General features: G+C 43.8%; 1 protein-coding gene across 3 annotated transcripts in view; it reads left to right on the top strand.

The window, feature by feature from the left end:
* LOC143808882 (uncharacterized) overlaps nucleotides 1–10,778 on the top strand; it is a 459,352-nt gene extending 448,574 nt beyond the window's left edge. For all 3 annotated transcript variants that reach the window (XM_077292048.1, XM_077292049.1, XM_077292050.1), the window contains one exon: nucleotides 8,566–10,778. In XM_077292048.1, the coding sequence (XP_077148163.1) occupies nucleotides 8,566–10,457 (1,892 nt within the window). In that variant the 3' untranslated portion in view covers nucleotides 10,458–10,778. The remainder of the gene's footprint in view (nucleotides 1–8,565) is intronic.
* Nucleotides 10,779–17,777: the final 6,999 nt, after the last annotated feature.

Below are 17,777 nucleotides of genomic sequence, written 5' to 3'. Positions count from 1 at the left end.
GGGTCACCGGGGTCTTCTGGTGACGCTGCACCTTACAGAGAATGATAGTTCATAGTAAATTACACGTCAGATGGGCATTAGCATATTTACCAAAATCTAAACCAAAATGTAGAAGCAATGTTTGAAAAATTAAGTACACCCTTTGCTGTGTATGTGTGTATGTATGTATATGAGTGTGTGTGTGTATATATATATATATGTATATACAGTATATATATATATATATATATATATATATATATATATATATATATATATATATACATATACATATACATACACACACACCGTATAAGCCGAGATTTTCAGCCCATTTTTTTAGGCTGAAAGTGCCCCTCTCGGCTTATACTCAAGTCATTGTCCCAGGGGTAGGGGGAGGGGGAGCGTCAGTTGCCAAATCATACTCACCTGCTCCTGGCGTGGCTCTGCATGTCCCTGCTTCTCCGGGGCCTGTAGCTCTTCCTGTGTTCAGCGGTCACGTGGTACCGCTCATTAAAGTAATAAATATGGAAACGACTCCACTCCCATAGGGGTGGAGCCGCATATTCATTACTTTAATGAGCGGTACGATGTGACCGCTGAACATAGGAAGAATCTGCTGGCCCCGGAGACCATCTGTCAGTGAGAAGCAGGGTCTGCGCCGGGAGCAGGTGAGTATAAAAGGGAGGGTGAGAATTCTGATATTCACCTGTCCTCGTTCTACAGCTGCGCGCTGCTCCGTCTTCTGCGTCCTCTGGCTGTGACGTTCAGGTCAGAGGGCGCGATGACATGTTTAGTATGCGCACTGCCCTCTGCCTGAACAGTCATTGCAGAGATCCGGAAGGCAGAGCGGTGCCCAGCGGTGGAACGGAGACAGGTGAATATCGCAAGTGCGATTCTCCCCGCCTGCTCATGACAAGAGGTGAGTATGTCTTTTTTTTTTTTTTAATCACAGCAGCAGCATATGGGGCAAATGTTTCTATGGATCAACTTATGGGGCCATAATCAACCTTTGTGCAGGATTGTATGGGGCACATTTTCTATAGAGCATCTTATGGGGCCATAATCAAACTTTATGCAGCATTATATGGGGCATATTTTTTTATGGAGCATCTTATGGGGCCCATCATGAACTTTCTGGAGCATTATATGAGGCATTTTTTGTATGGAGGATCTTATGGGGCCCATCATAAACTGTATGGAGCATTATATGGGGCTCCTGATTCAATATGGATATTCAAAAGCACTTACCCTACTGATGTCTCAATTAATTTTACTTTTATTGGTATCGATTTTTATTTTTGAAATTTACCAGTAGCTGCTGCATTTTCCACCCTAGGTTTATACTCGAGTCATTACGTTCTCCCAGTTTTTTGCGGCAAAATTAGGAGTCTCAGAGCTTATACTCAGATCGTCTTATACTCGAGACATAATATATATATATATATATATATATATATATATATATATATATATATATATATATATATATATACAGTACAGACCAAAAGTTTTAACACACCTCATTTAAAGATTTTTCTGTATTTTCTTGACTATGAATATTGTGCATTCACACTGACGGCATCAAAACTATGGATTAACACATGTGGAATTATATACTTAACAAAAAAGTGTGACACAACTAAGATTATGTCTTATATTCTAGGTTCTTCAAAGTAGCCACCTTTTGCTTTGACTGCTTTGCACACTCTTGGCATTCTCTTGATGAGCTTCAAGAGGTAGTCACCGGGAATGGTCTTCCAACAATCTTGAAGGGTTCCCAGAGATGCTTAGCACTTGTTGGCCCTTTTGCCTTCACTCTGCGGTCCAGCTCACCCCAAACCATCTCGATTGGGTTCAGGTCTGGTGACTGTGGAGGCCAGGTTATCTGGCGTAGCACCCCATCACTCTCCTTCTTGGTCAAATAGCCCTTACACAGCCTGGAGGTGTGTTTGGGGTCATTGTCCTGTTGAAAAATAAATGATGGTCTAGCTAAACGCAAACCGGACGGAATAGCATGCTGCTGCAAGATGCTGTGGTAGCCATGCTGGTCCAGTATGCCTTCAAATTTTAATAAATCCCCAACAGTGTCACCAGCAAAGCACCCCCACACCATCACATCTCCTCCTTCATGCTTCACGGTGGGAACCAGTCATGTAGAGTCCATCTGTTCACCTTTCCTGCATCGCACAAAGACACGGTGGTTGGAACCAAAGATCTCAAATTTGGACTCATCAGACCAAAGCACAGATTTCCACTGGTCTAATGTCCATTCCTTGTGTTCTTTAGCCCAAACAAGTCTCTTCTGCTTGTTGCCTGTCCTTAGCAGTGGTTTCCTAGCAGCTATTTTACCATGAAGGCCTGGTGCACAAAGTCTCCTCTTAACAGTTGTTGTAGAGATGTGTCTGCTGCTAGAACTCTGTGTGGCATTGACCTGGTCTCTAATCTGAGCTGCTGTTAACCTGCGATTTCTGAGGCTGGTGACTCGGATAAACTTATCTTCAGAAGCAGAGGTGACTCTTGGTCTTCCTTTCCTCGGGCGGTCCTCATGTGAGCCAGTTTCTTTGTAGCGCTTGATGGTTTTTGCCACTGCACTTGGGGACACTTTCAAAGTTTGCCCAATTTTTCGTACTGACTGACCTTCATTTCTTAAAGGGAACCTGTCACCACGTTTTTGGAAGATGGGATAAAAATAGCGTTAAATAGGGGCAGAGGTGGGCATTACATTAGTGTGTTTGTTATGCGTTTATTACCCACCTAAGTTGCCGAAATACGTTTGCAAAGTCTCCGTTTTCGCCTGTCAATCAGGCTGGTCTGGTCAAAAGGGCGTCTTGTCTTCTCCCAGATTTTGCGTAGTTTTCCGTTGGTGGCGTAGTGGTGTGCGCATGCCCAAAGTCCCGAATCCTCTGCCAGGGGATTTAAAAGAGCGCGCTGTTTGTTTTCATTGGTGATCGGTGGGCGCGGCCATCTTCCTTTGGCCGCGCGTGCGCAGAAGCGGCGCTCTGCTGGCCGCGGCTTCAGGAAAATGGCCGCGGGATGCCGCGCGTGCGCAGATGGATATCGCGGCGGCCATTTTCCTGAAGCCGCGGCCAGCAGAGCGCCGCTTCTGCGCACGCGCGGCCAAAGGAAGATGGCCGCGCCCACCGATCACCAATGAAAACGAACAGCGCGCTCTTTTAAATCCCCTGGCAGAGGATTCGGGACCTTGGGCATGCGCACACCACTACGCCACCAACGGAAAACTACGCAAAATCTGGGGGAAGACAACGCCCTTTTGACCAGACCAGCCTGATTGACAGGCGAAAACGGAGACTTTGCAAAGGTATTTCGGCAACTTAGGTGGGTAATAAACGCATAACAAACACACTAATGTAATGCCCACCTCTGCCCCTATTTAACGCTATTTTTATCCCATCTTCCAAAAACGTGGTGACAGGTTCCCTTTAAAATAATGATGGCCACTCGTTTTTCTTTACTTAGCTGCTTTTTTCTTGCCATAATACAAATTCTAACAGTTTATTCAGTAGGACTATCTGCTGTGTATCCACCAGACTTCTGCACAACACAAATGATGGTCCCAACCTCAGTTATAAGGCAAGAAATCCCACTTATTAAACCTGACAGGGCACACCTGTGAAGTGAAAACCATTCCCGGTGACTACCTCTTGAAGCTCATCAAGAGAATGCCAAGAGTGTGCAAAGCAGTCATCAAAGCAAAAGGTGGCTACTTTGAAGTACCTAGAATATAAGACATAATTTCAGGTGTTTCACACTTTTTTTGTTAAGTATATAATTCCACATGTGTTAATTAGTGTTGAGCGATACCGTCCGATACTTGAAAGTATCGGTATCGGAAAGTATCGGCCGATACCGGCAAAGTATCGGATCTAATCCGATACCGATACCCGATACCAATACAAGTCAATGGGACTCAAGTATCGGAAGGTATCCCTGATGGTTCCCAGGGTCTGAAGGAGAGGAAACTCTCCTTCAGGCCCTTGGATCCATATTAATGTATAAAATAAAGCATTAAAATAAAAAATATTGATATACTCACCTCTCCGACGCAGCCTGGACATCACCGCTGGTAACGGGCAGCCTGCTTTGTTTAAAATGAGCGCGTTCAGTACCTTCCATGATGTCACGGCTTCTGATTGGTCGTGTGCCACTCATGTGACCGCCACGTGACCAATCAGAAGCCGTGACGTCATCCCTCAGGTCCTAAATTCCTAATTCTAGGAATTTAGGACCTGAGAATTACGTCACGGCTTGTGATTGGTCGCTTGGCGGTCACATGGGCGGCCGCGACCAATCACAAGCCGTGACGTCATCTAAGGCCCTGAACGCGCTCATTCTTAGGAAGGAAGGCTGCAGGAAAGAAGCCGAGGGTGAGTATATTCCTATTAGGTATATACTCACCCTCGGACGCGCCCTGCTTCTTTCCGGCAGCCTTCCTTCTTAAGAATGAGCGCGTTCAGGGCCTTAGATGACGTCACGGCTTGTGATTGGTCGTGGCCGCCCATGTGACCGCCACGCGACCAATCACAAGCCGTGACGTAATTCTCAGGTCCTAAATTCCTAGAATTAGGAATTTAGGACCTGAGGGATGACATCACGGCTTCTGATTGGTCGCGTGGCGGTCACATGAGCGGCACGCGACCAATCAGAAGCCGTGACGTCATGGAAGGTACTGAACGCGCTCATTTTAAACAAAGCAGCTGCCGGTTACCAGCGGTGATGTCCAGGCTGCGTCAGAGAGGTGAGTATATCAATATTTTTTATTTTAATTCTTTATTTTACACATTAATATGGTCCCGATACCGATTCCCGATACAACAAAAGTATCAGATCTCGGTATCGGAATTCCGATACGGCAAGTATCGGCCGATACCCGATACTTGCGGTATCGGAATGCTCAACACTAGTGTTAATTCATAGTTTTGATGCCTTCAGTGTGAATGTGCAATTTTCATAGTCATGAAAATACAGAAAAATCTTTAAATGAGAAGGTTTGTCCAAACTTTTGGTCTGTGCTGTGTATATGTATATATACAGTTAGGTCCATATATATTTGGACAGAGACAACATTTTTCTAATTTTGGTTATAAACATTACCACAATGAATTTTAAACAAAACAATTCAGATGCAGTTGAAGTTCAGACTTTCAGCTTTCATTTGAGGGTATCCACATTAAAATCGGATGAAGGGTTTAGGAGTTTCAGCTCCTTAACATGTGCCACCCTGTTTTTAAAAGGACCAAAAGTAATTGGACAGATTCAATAATTTTAAATAAAATGTTCATTTTTAGTACTTGGTTGAAAATCCTTGGCTGGCAATGACTGCCTGAAGTCTTGAACTCATGGACATCACCAGACGCTGTGTTTCCTCCTTTTTGATGCTCTGTCAGGCCTTCACTGCGGTGGTTTTCAGTTGCTGTTTGTTTGTGGGCCTTTCTGTCTGAAGTTTAGTCTTTAACAAGAGAAATGCTGCTCAATTTGGTTGAGATCAGGTGACTGACTTGGCCATTCAAGAATATTCCACTTCTTTGATTTAATTAACTCCTGGGTTGCTTTGGCTTCATGTTTTGGGTCATTGTCTATCTGTAGGATGAAACGACGACCAATCAGTTTGGCTGCATTTGGCTGGATCTGAGCACACAGTGTGGCTCTGAATACCTCAGAATTCATTCGGCTGCTTCTGTCCTGTGTCACATCATCAATAAACACTAGTGACCCAGTGCCACTGGCAGCCATGCATGCCCAAGCCATCACACTGCCTCCGCTGTGTTTTACAGATGATGTGGTATGCTTTGGATCATGAGCTGTACCACGCCTTCGCCATACATTTCTCTTTCCATCATTCTGGTAGAGGTTGATCATGGTTTCATCTGTCCAAAGAATGTTCTTCCAGAACTGTGCTGGCTTTTTTAGATGTTTTATAGCAAAGTCCAGTCTAGCCTTTTTATTCTTGATTCTTATGAGTGGCTTGCACCGTGCAGTGAACCCTCTGTAGTTACTCTCATGCAGTCTTCTCTTTATGATAGATTTGGATATTGATACGCCGACTTCCTGGAGAGTGTTGTTCACTTGGTTGGCTGTTGTGAAGGGGTTTCTCTTCACCATGGAGATTATTCTTCTATCCTCCACCACTGTTGTCTTCCGTGGACGCCCAGGTCTTTTTGCATTGATGAGTTCACCAGTGCTTTCTTTCTTTCTCAGGATGTACCAAACTGTAGAATTTGCCGCTCCTAATATTGTAGCAATTTCTCGGATGGGTTTTTTCTGTTTTCGCAGCTTAAGGATGGCTTGTTTCACCTGCATGGAGAGCTCCTTTGACCGCATGTTTACTTCACAGCAAAACCTTCCAAATGCAAGCACCACATCTCAAATCAACTCCAGGCCTTTTATCTGCTTAATTGAGAATGACATAACGAAGGGATTGCCCACACCTGTTCATGAAATAGCCTTGGAGTCAATTGTCCAATTACTTTTGGTCCCTTTAAAAACAGGGTCGCACATGTTAAGGAGCTGAAACTCCTAAACCCTTCATCCAATTTTATTGTGGATACCCTCAAATGAAAGCTGAAAGTCTGAACTTCAACTGCATCTGAATTGTTTTGTTTAAAATTCATTGTGGTAATGTCTATAACCAAAATTAGAAAAATGTTGTCTCTGTCCAAATATATATGGACCTAACTGTATATACTGTATATATTGTATATATGTTTTCACGAATATTTGAGCCCATGGATCCATTCTATGTTCATTTTGTAAGCCGGTGAGAAAATCTCGCCGTACGGATGCCATACGGATGACACACAGATAATTTTTGGAGAAAAAATCGCATCCTCGCATTGAATACGGATCACTGTTCACAAAATTTTCTGTGTATCTCTGCCATAAAAAACGGACCGTATTTTGATACGTTAGGTGTGACGCTGGCCTTACCCTCAGGTCAGTCAGGGAACTGCACCTAGGATTATTAGTCACCAGAAGGGCTTGCCTGGTCATGTACTGGCTATTGGGCACACTGCAGCGAGGGCAATATAACTACTCCTGCTCAGGCAGGAATTATAATTATCAATCGCCGTCCTTCACTGCCAGCTATACCCAACAAGCTCAGTACGATCTGCTGCCACCAGCTCCTGTTATTAAGATTAATGGCGGGTCAAGAGCCAATCTAATCAGTAGTGTAATTTCCTTCAGAGGACATTGGGGGTACATTGTAGAGCAAGGAAAACGAAGCAAGTAAATATTGTAACTTTTACTCCAAAAAAAGGATTAGGCAGTGTTTACAAAAAGTATAAAAAAATGTTACAAGATGAGACAATTATAGTATGTACAGATCGATTACAAAATAAAAGGGATTAAAGATGAAAATAAATGCACAGTTGTCTTATGTTATTCCATGGTAAACCATGCGGCAGGGAGGAGGAAGAGCGTATGTCCCAATGCATCCGGCACAGTATCTGCTAGGTGACTTTGCAGGCCAAGAGAGAGGGAGGGCTCTAGTCCCGCCTCCGTGTCTTATACCTGTGCTCAAACTTAAGACACTCCCACCGTGCTGACCTCACTGGGTGGTTGGGGAGCTCCCCTTTCTGAACAATTTATGATATACTCTATTAGCTATATCTCTTAGGGTGAACCTCGTAGAAAAATGACAAAATTATCATTATGCCCAGCTTGACAAGGAGGTTCTGCTTATGGAGAAATCCATTTCTTGGATTTTGGTTGGGTTTGGATCCTAGAGATTTCAGTGGGTTATAGATCTCTCGGTGAGGAAGCCACAATGTCCTGCTTTCTCCAGAGTGTGGAGCTCTGTGATCGGCTGCAGTGGTCAGGAGCAGGACATTACATTAATGAGTAGTCTTAGCTGTTTAAAAATTAGGATTTGCAAACCATGAGGTGGCCAAGGATTCAGCTTCAGATGTCTGCTTTATCTCATCTCACAATATCTTGGTAAATGAGATTGTTGATAATATTAAATCATGGTGTCTTTCCAATTTTCATCACCAGACTGATGTGACAATGAGCATGGAGAGACGTAACAGAACACTGAGCAGTACAGTTACTGTATGATTCATGGGCCCTATTGTAATTAATAGGACCTGGGAATGGGACTGTACTTCTCGGTGTGCCGCGTCATCTCTGTTCTGCTCTTTGGTCAGATGGGTGTCATGGGTCGATTTGAGGATTTGATCAGTTGAACATTTGATATGTTGATTTATGAAAGTTCTGCCCAGTTGGTGCAGAGAATCTCTGTAGCCAGAAGACAGGCTGGATTTTGTCAAGGTTTATGTAAGTAACGTAATATTCACTCACTGCAGACAAATCCATTGCAGAGTGTTTATACAAAGCGTTATAGCACTGGATTCACACAGGCAGTTTTTGTTTCTCTTGTCTTGGCCAGATTCAGTAGTGGATTATAAAGAGATATAAATTTAAAAGGTGTCATGCTCTTCATATTTAATCCACTTTGGCATGCATAAGTCCTGAGTAAATCCAGACTAATGGATGTATTATAAACGTATGTACTTTTGTGATTTTACAGTATTGAAAAATGGATTTTATTTTTTTTTCTAACAGAAAACCTGAATAAGAACTGTAAAGGAAACGTCATGTTTTTGCAAAATAAAGTGGAAGGTAAAGATATTGTGCCACCCTCTTCAGAAGAAAACCTCATCACCATTAATGTATGTTCAGGACACCCTGCAGATTTGTCATATAATCCGCCTAATGGAGAGGAACTGTCTCCTGACCAAGCTCTGACTGTCACAACATGTACAGATCTGAAAAACCAAAAAAGATTTCAATGTGAGGAATGTGGAAAACAGTTTTCAAAAAACTCAGATCTTTTTACACACAGAAGAAGTCACACAGGAGAGAAGCCGTATTCATGTTCAGAATGTGGAAAATGTTTTACAGATAAATCACACCTTATCACACATGAGAGAAGTCACATTGGAGAGAAGCCGTATTCATGTTCAAAATGTGCAACACGGTTTACACATAAATCACATCTAGTGGCACATGAGAAAAATCACACCGAGAAGCCGTATGTATGTTCAGTATGTGGAAAGTGTATTACAAGATTTAATATATTTGTTCAACATCAGAGAAGTCACACCGTAGAAAAGTTGCATTCATGTTCAGAGTGTGGAAAAAATTTCAAAAAAAAATATTATCTTGTTGCACATGAAAAAGTTCACTCGGGTGAGAAGCCGTATTCATGCTCAAAATGTGGGAAAAGTTTCTCAAATAAAGCAAATCTTGCTGTACACGAGAGAAGTCACACAGGAGAGAAGCCTTATCCATGTTTGCTATGTGGGAAATGTTTTTCAAGTAGATCAAATCACGCCCTACATCAGAAAATGCACACAGGAGAAAAGCCATTTGAATGTTTAGAATGTGGGAAATGCTTTAGAAGTAAATCTTTGCTAATTACACATGGAAGAGTTCACACGGGTGAGAAGCCATATTCATGCTCAGAATGTGGAAAAAGTTTCTCAAGCAAAACAAATCTTGTTGCTCATAAGAGAAGTCACACAGGAGAGAAGCCGTATTCCTGTTCAGAATGTGGGAAATGTTTTGCAGATAAATCATATTTTATCACACATCAGAGAAGTCACACAGGAGAGAAGCCGTATTCCTGTTCAGAATGTGGGAAATGCTTTGCAGATAAATCATATTTTATCACACATCAGAGAAGTCACACAGGAGAGAAGCCGTATTCATGTTCAGAATGTGGGAAATGTTTCAAAACAAATTATCTTCTTGTTGCACATGAAAAAGTTCACACAGGTGAGGAGCCGTATTCATGTTCAAAATGTGGGAAAAGTGTCGCAAGTAAAGAAAATCTTGCTATACATGAGAGAAGTCACACAGGAGAGAAGCCATATCCATGTTCAGACTGTGGGAAATGTTTTTCAAGTAGATCAAATCATGCCAGACATCAGAAAACTCATACAGGGGAAAAGACATTTGCATGTTTAGAATGTGGGAAATGCTTTAGAAATAAAACCTTGCTTGTTAGACATGTAAGAGTTCACACAGGTGAGAAGCCGTATTCATGCTCAGAATGTGGAAAAAGTTTCTCAAGTAATACAAATATTGCTGTACATCAGAGAAGTCACACAGGAGTAAAGCCATATTCATGTTCAGAATGTGGGAAATGTTTTTCAAGTAGATCAAATTATGCCAAACATCAGAAAATTCACACAGGAGAAAAGACATTTGCTTGTTTAGAATGTGGGAAATGTTTTAGAAATAAATCATTGCTTGATAGACATGTAAGAGTTCACACAGGTGAGAAGCCATATTCATGTTCAGAATGTGGGAAATGTTTTGCAGATAAATCACATCTTACCACACATCAGAGAAGTCACACAGGAGAGCAGCCGTATTCATGTTCAGAATGTGGAAAATGTTTTGCAGTTAAATGGAAACTTGGTAAACATGAGAGAATTCACAAAGGATAAAAGCCATATTCATGTTCAGAATATGATGTTTTATGCTGATATCAGATCTTGTTAAACTTGAGTGGCTCAATGGTTGGCTCAGTGGTTAGCATTGTAGCCTTGCAGTGCTGGAGTCCTGGGTTTTGTAACCCACAAAGGACAACATGCGCACAAGGTTTTTATCTTCTCATCATGGCTTGGGATTCTTCCCACATGCCAAGGATATTCTGATACTGAATTTAGATTGTGAGCCCCAATGGGGACAGTGATGATGTTTGTACAGAGCTGCAGAATGTGGTGGCGCAATTTAAGTGAGTAAACTAAATAAAAATAAGTCACAAAGGAGAGAAGCCACATTTGTGTTCTGAATGGGGCAGATGCTTTGTAAGTATATCAGGTCAGACATGAGAGAATTACCATAGAAGAGAAAAGCTCTCTATATTCTCTTCCTGTAAGAAAAAGTTTCCCACTAAAGACAAATTATTATTTTTTATTTATATAGCACCATTAATTCCATGGTGCTGTACATGAGAAGGGGTTACATCAAAATGCAAATATCGCTTACAGTAAACAAACTAACAATGACAGACTGGTACAGAGGGAAAAGGACCCTGCCCTTGCGGGCTTACATTCTACAGGATTATGGGGAAGGAGACAGTAGGTCAGGGGTTGCAGTAGCTCCGATGGTGTTGAGGTGGCCGTGTGGTCATTACAGGTTGTAAGCTTTCTTGAAGAGGTGGGTTTTCAGGTTTCTTTTAAAGGATCCAAATATGGTGGATAACCGGACGTGTTGGGGCACAGAATTCCAGAGGATGGGGGATATTTGGGAGAAGTCTCGGAGGCGATTGGGTGAGGAGTGAATAAGTCATGGAGGAGAGAAGGAGGTCTGGGGAGGACCGGAGATTACATGAGGAAAGATCTTGAGAGATTAGTTTGGAAATATACGGAGGAGAAAGGTTATGGATGGCTTTGTAGGTCAGTGTTAGTTTAAACTGGATACGCTGGGAAATTGGGGGCTAGTGAAGGGATTTGCAAAGAAGGGAAGCAGGAGTGTAGTGAGGAGAGAGATTAGTTGGGCAGCAGAGTTAAGGACAGACTGGAAGGGTGCAAGAATGTTAGAAGGTAGGCGACAAAGGAGGATGTTGCAGTAGTCGAGGCGGGAGATGATTAGAGCATGCACAAGCATTTTGGTAGAGTGAGGGTTGAGGAAAGGACGGATTCTGGAAATATTTTTGAGCTGGAGGCGACAGAAGGTTTTGAGAGCTTGGATGTATGGTTTGAAGGACAGGGCAGAGTCAAGGGTTACTCCGAGGCAGCGGATTTTGGGGACAGGGAAAAGTGTGATTTCATTCATTTTGATAGATAGATCAGGTAGGGAAGATATGTGAGATGGAGGAAAGATAATTAGTTCAGATTGTCCACATTGAGCTTGAGGAAGCGAGAGGAGAAGGAGGATATGGCTGATAGACACTCTGGAACTCTGGAGAGCAGAGAGGTGACATCTCGGCCAGAGAGGTAGATCTGAGTGTCATCAGCATATAGATGGTACTGGAAGCCATAGGACCTTATGAGTTGTCCCAGGCCTAGTTTATAGATTGAGAAGAGTAAGGGTCCTAGGACCGAGCCTTGAGGGACACCAACAGAGAGGGGGCGACAAGAAGAGGTAGTATGTGAGTAGGAAACGCTAAATGTGCAGTTGGTAAGGTATGAGGAGATCCAAGATAGGGCGAGGTCTTTGACACCAAAGAAAGAGAGGATCTGTTGTAGAAGGCAGTGGTCAAATGTTTCGAAGGCCCAGGACAGTTCTAGAAGGAGTATAGAGAATTGGCTGTAAGTAAGTCGTTAAGTAATTTTGGTCAAGGCAGTCTCAGAGGAATGATGGGGACGGAAGTCAGATTGTAGGTTGTCGAAGAGAGAGATGCAAAGTGAGAGGAAAGTTCAGCATAGAAGTGCTGCCCAAGGAGTTTGGAAACAAATTGGAGCAAAGATATGGGGCAATTGCTGGACATATCGCTTGGGTCAAGGGATGGCTTTTTGAGGATAGTTGTGATTGTGGCATGTTTGAAAGCAGAGGGGAAGGTACCAGAAGTTAGTGATAGGTTGAAGAGATGGGATAGGGATGGGATTAGTGTGGTGGTGAGGCTGGGGAGGAGTTGGGATGGGATGGGGTCAAGCGCACAAGTGAGGTGTGATTTGGAGAGACGAGGAAGCTCCCCTTTAGTGAATTTGGAGAGGGAAGTTATGGGGTTAGATCATTGGTCTGGTATACAAAGGGGTTGCGGTGGTTTGACAACAAAGACTTGCCTTGTTTAGTCTATCTTAATTTTTAAGTGCATGGTAAAGTCCTCGGCAATGTTTAGGGAAGTCGGAGGGGGCAGTGGTGGGCGGAGGAGTGAGTTAAAAGTGTTGAACAACTGTTTGGGGTTGTGGGATAAAGAAGATGCAAGGGATGTAAAATAGGCCTGTTTAGCAGAGGTGAGAGCTGATTTGAATGTGGGTGTTGCTTTTTGAGTGCAGTGAAATCATCTTGCGAATGCGTTTTCTTCCAATGCCGTTCTGCAATTCTGGATACTTGCTGAAGCTTTGTAGTGATGTTATTGTGCCTGGGTTGTCTATTGAATTTTCGCACTCTGCTATGCATGACAGGGGCGACCGAGTCGATGGCTGATGCAAGAGTGGCATTGTAAAAACTAGTGGCAGTGTCTGTGTCGTGAGTGAGGATATGGATGCTAGTGGTAGAATAGAGTCAGTGTTAGGTGTCGAGTTCCCGCCGCTGCATAGAGGGAACCTCAAACCATGTCCTCTGTGGTCTCCCATTCTTCCCCAGCTGCAGTGGAGTCTGCTCAGCAGAGATGTCGGTCCCAGCGTTTGGCTCTAGCTGATACTGTGCGTTTGGTTACAGCTGTTGCTACAAGTTCAGCCTTTGTAACCAGCATTGATCAGCGGCGAGCAGCTGTTCCAGGGACTAAGTCCTGCTTTTTGTTTACTGAGAATGTCCATGGGATGACCTCTCATTGGAGGTCGGAGGTCACATGCTCAGGTCCTGTAGCGGCTCTGATTGGACCACTAGGAAGGTCCCGGAAGGCTACATCTATGGTCGCTCGGCCATGCTCTAGTATAAAGCTGAACTTGTGTGTGTGTGGATGTGTGATTGTTCTGGTGAAAGCTCCTAATCAATCCCCTCCCTAGCATTGTTGTATGTGGTTTGGTTGTTTGGAGCTGACTAGTGCCGGATAGTGCAATCCAGCACAATAGCACAAGATACTGCTTCAAATTAGCAGTGACCGCCAGTGCGGCGCCGTGCATAACTAGAGCTCTTTCCAGGCCTTAGTTAGGGTAGTTAGTGGTGTCCGCCAGAATGGCGCTGTACACACTTTGTGTGGTAAATCTTCATGTTTAGTTTTTCCCTGGCACCACAGTTGCAGCGCCAAGCGCTAGTGGTCTAGAGGGACTCTAACCCTGTGTCCTTGGAGCAGAGTCCTGTGACCCAATACTGGTGTTCACTATGCTTTATTGCGGCCCTGTGATGCAACAGGGTTTGCCTCCTTTCATATCGGATGAAGCTAACCCATGTGTATTCACATTATACCGCCATATACTGTCCGCCATTACCGACCAGCAGATGTCATCTCTGCACGGTGGACCCCGGGCTGCAAACACACCTTATATCTTCCTTATTATTATTTGGTGCCCTAACAGTTAGAGAGCGTGTGGATGTCAAGGTGTGCGAGATTTCTGCGGGGGTGCGCATGTTGCTGGACATGGGTGACAGGTGAGGACAGGGATGAGAAAGTGAGTAGATGGTCAGATAGAGGGAGAGGGGAGGTGGTGAAGTTAGATAGGGAGCAGAGATGGGTCAAGACTAGGTCTAATGTATGTCCGTCTGTGTAGGTGGTTGAGGAGGACCACTGTTGTGAATTCCGTTCTGGAGCTCCCTCCTGTGGTTGTTAATGGTACTTTTGTGAGTTCTGCCCTTGGGCTCCCTCTGGTGGTTTCGAGTGGAATTGCTGCTCCTTGAGGTTAGCTGTAGCAGCTGCCTTCACTAATCGTCTTGCCTGGATTTGTTATTTAAACTGGCTCTGGGCTTTAGTTCATGCCAGCTGTCAATGTTCTGGGTTGGATTTAGTTCTCTCCTTGGATTTCTCACATGGCCTGTCCTTTTCAGCAAAAGATAAGTTTTTGCTAGTTCTTTGGTTATCCATTTGCTTTGGACTCTATTGCTCTGCTAATGATATGTTTCTTTTTGTCCAGCTTGTCATTATGTGATATTCAGGCTAGCTGGAAGCTCTGGGGAAGCAGATTTGCCCCTCCACACCGTGAGTCAGTGTGGAGTTCATTTTTGTAAACTGCGTGGATTTTTAGTTTTTAATACTGACCGCACAGTATCCTTTTCTATTCTGTCTATCTAGAGTAGTATTGGCCTCCTTTGCTAAAATCTGATTTCATTCCTGTGTACGTCATTTCCCTCTCCACTCACAGTCAATATTTGTGGGGGGCTATCTTTCCTTTTGGGGTTTTCTCTGAGGCAAGATAGCTTTCTATTTCCATCTTTAGGGGTAGTTAGTTCTTAGGCTGTGACGAGGTGTCTAGGGAGAGTCAGGAACATCCCACGGCTATTACTAGTGTTGTTGTTAGGATTAGGAACTGCGGTCAGTAAAGATACCACCTCCTCAGAGCTCGTCCCATGTTGCCTTTTAACCACCAGGTCATATCAGTGTGGCTCCTTAACCACCAGGTCATAACAGACCACTGAGTAAGTCCAAAAGATGAAGTAAGGGACAGGAGTTTGGAGGCTGCTGACTGGTGGGTGTCAAGGGGGATGTTGAAGTCACCCATGATGATGGCGGGAATGTCAGCAGACAAAGTGAAGGAGCCAGGTGAAGAATTGGTCAATAAAGACAGTGGTCGGGCCCCGAGGTCGGTAATTGATGGCCATTAGGAGGTTGTAGGGGAAGTAGATGCGGACAGAGTGGACTTCAAAAGGGGAGGATAAGGGAGGATAGAGGTGGGATTGGGGTAAAGGTACAGTTGGAAGAAAGGAGAAGGCCCACTAATCCACCATGTTTATTGCTAGGGCAAGGAGTGTGGGTGAAGTGGAGGCCACCGTAACATAGTGCAGCAGGGAAGGCTTTGTCAGAGGGTGTTAGCCATGTTTTGGTGAGGCCCAGGAAGGAAAGATGAGAGGTAAAGAAGTCGTGAATCACATGGAGTTTATTGCAGATGGAGCGGGCATTCCATAGTGATCCAGAGAAGAGGGTGCAGGGGGGTGGACGTCAAGGGCATGGATTTGAGGTGGGCAAGAATTCAAGTGTTTATATTGGGTTGGGAGTGATAGGAGGTAGTAATGGGAGGTATGAGCTGTGGAGGTCCAGGATTGGGAGATATGTCACCAGCAGTGAGGAGAAGCAGAGAGACAGAGCAGGTGGGGGAAGGAGAGTGGGTGGCTTGTTTTATTAGGAGAGTTCTGAGGTTGAGGAGCAGGTCAGCGGAGGAGGTCAGGTGGGGAGGCAAGAGGGAAGGAGAGATTATATTGGCAAATAAAATAATGGGATGTATTAAAAGAGGCATAGATGCTCATGAGGAGAATATAATTTTACCTCTATACAAGTCACTAGTTCGACCACACTTAGAATACTGTGCACAGTTCTGGTCTCCAGTGTATAAGAAAGACATAGCTGAACTGGAGCGGGTGCAGAGAAGAGCGACCAAGGTTATTAGAGGACTGGGGGGTCTGCAATACCAAGATAGGTTATTACACTTGGGGCTATTTAGTTTGGAAAAACGAAGACTAAGGGGTGATCTTATTTTAATGTATAAATATATGAGGGGACAGTACAAAGACCTTTCTGATGATCTTTTTAATCATAGACCTGAGACAGGGACAAGGGGGCATCCTCTACGTCTGGAGGAAAGAAGGTTTAAGCATAATAACAGACGCGGATTCTTTACTGTAAGAGCAGTGAGACTATGGAACTCTCTGCCGTATGATGTTGTAATGAGTGATTCATTACTTACATTTAAGAGGGGACTGGATGCCTTTCTGGAAAAGTATAATGTTACAGGGTATATACACTAGATTCCTTGATAGGGCGTTGATCCAGGGAACTAGTCTGATTGCCGTATGTGGAGTCGGGAAGGAATTTTTTTCCCCATGGTGGAGTTACTCTTTGCCACATGGTTTTTTTTTGCCTTCCTCTGGATCAACATGTTAGGGCATGTTAGGTTAGGCTATGGGTTGAACTAGATGGACTTACAGTCTTCCTTCAACCTTAATAAATAACTATGGTTAGAAGGTGCTGGGGTTTGGGGATAGCGAAGGAGAATGAGGAGTAATGAAACAAAACTGTTAGAGCATATGTCAGCATGATGAGTAAGTGTGGAAGAGAAAGAAGTTTAGTACAGTTAATAAGTGGTTAGTTGTACCTTCTGTTCAATTCTGGCTCTTTTTTGGCATATTTCTACTGTTATCCTTTCAGTGCCATCCTTCTAGAGACAGACCATGGTCCGACAGACCTGCGACTCTGAATTTATAACAGGCTAAGTGCACATGAAATAGGCCAGGTGTGATCAGGAGGGAGGGGCAGTAGTGAGACTGATCACAGACACAGGAGGGAATTAATTAGAATTCAGAAGCAAAAATACAAACAGGAAATAGTCAGATCCAAATAGACAGATAAAGCCAACTGTGTGTTGGCATCAATGAATTAAGGTGAGAAGACATGCAGGGGAAAAACAAAGGAAGCAAGCAAAAAAAACAGTAATAGCAGCCAGCAGACATACCAGGAATAGCAGATGGATACAGGGTGAGAAGGATCAGGAAAGTTGGGTGATGGTGATGGGATTGGGGTTGAGGATGAAGCAGATCGATTGTCAGATTGATAGCAATAACGAAGCATAGTAATAATAATAATGAAGCATCTATAGTAGGGGGTTATTTTTCTGGCATATTTCTGCTGTTTTCCTTTTAGAGCAATCCTTACAGAGACAGACCACGGACCGACAGACCTGCGACTCACTCAAATTAGACAAAATGAGGAAAGTCAGAATGGAGAGGCCATGTCCGTGGCATTGCAAGTGTTTTACAATGAACTATGGGGGTTTCCACTGTCCCGTGCCAATGGCCCTGGTTTTTATAGATTGGGGTGCCGGGAGCGGGGTGAAGGAAGTGGGGTGGTCTGAAAACTTGCCCACCGATGTTTTGGTGGGAACTGATTTGGGGAGAATGTTTGCACATTATGTCCCTGACCCCCCTACCCAATCTGATACTAAGGATGATGCTAATGCTGATGATAATGCTGTGAAATTGCATGCGTTACCAGCGAGTGATTTACCCGATAATGC

The sequence above is a fragment of the Ranitomeya variabilis genome, chromosome 2, assembly GCF_051348905.1.
Source record: "Ranitomeya variabilis isolate aRanVar5 chromosome 2, aRanVar5.hap1, whole genome shotgun sequence".
Classification (NCBI taxonomy): domain Eukaryota; kingdom Metazoa; phylum Chordata; class Amphibia; order Anura; family Dendrobatidae; genus Ranitomeya; species Ranitomeya variabilis.
Note: the sequence above shows the minus strand (reverse complement) of the source record. Positions and strands in the feature narration are given on the sequence as shown.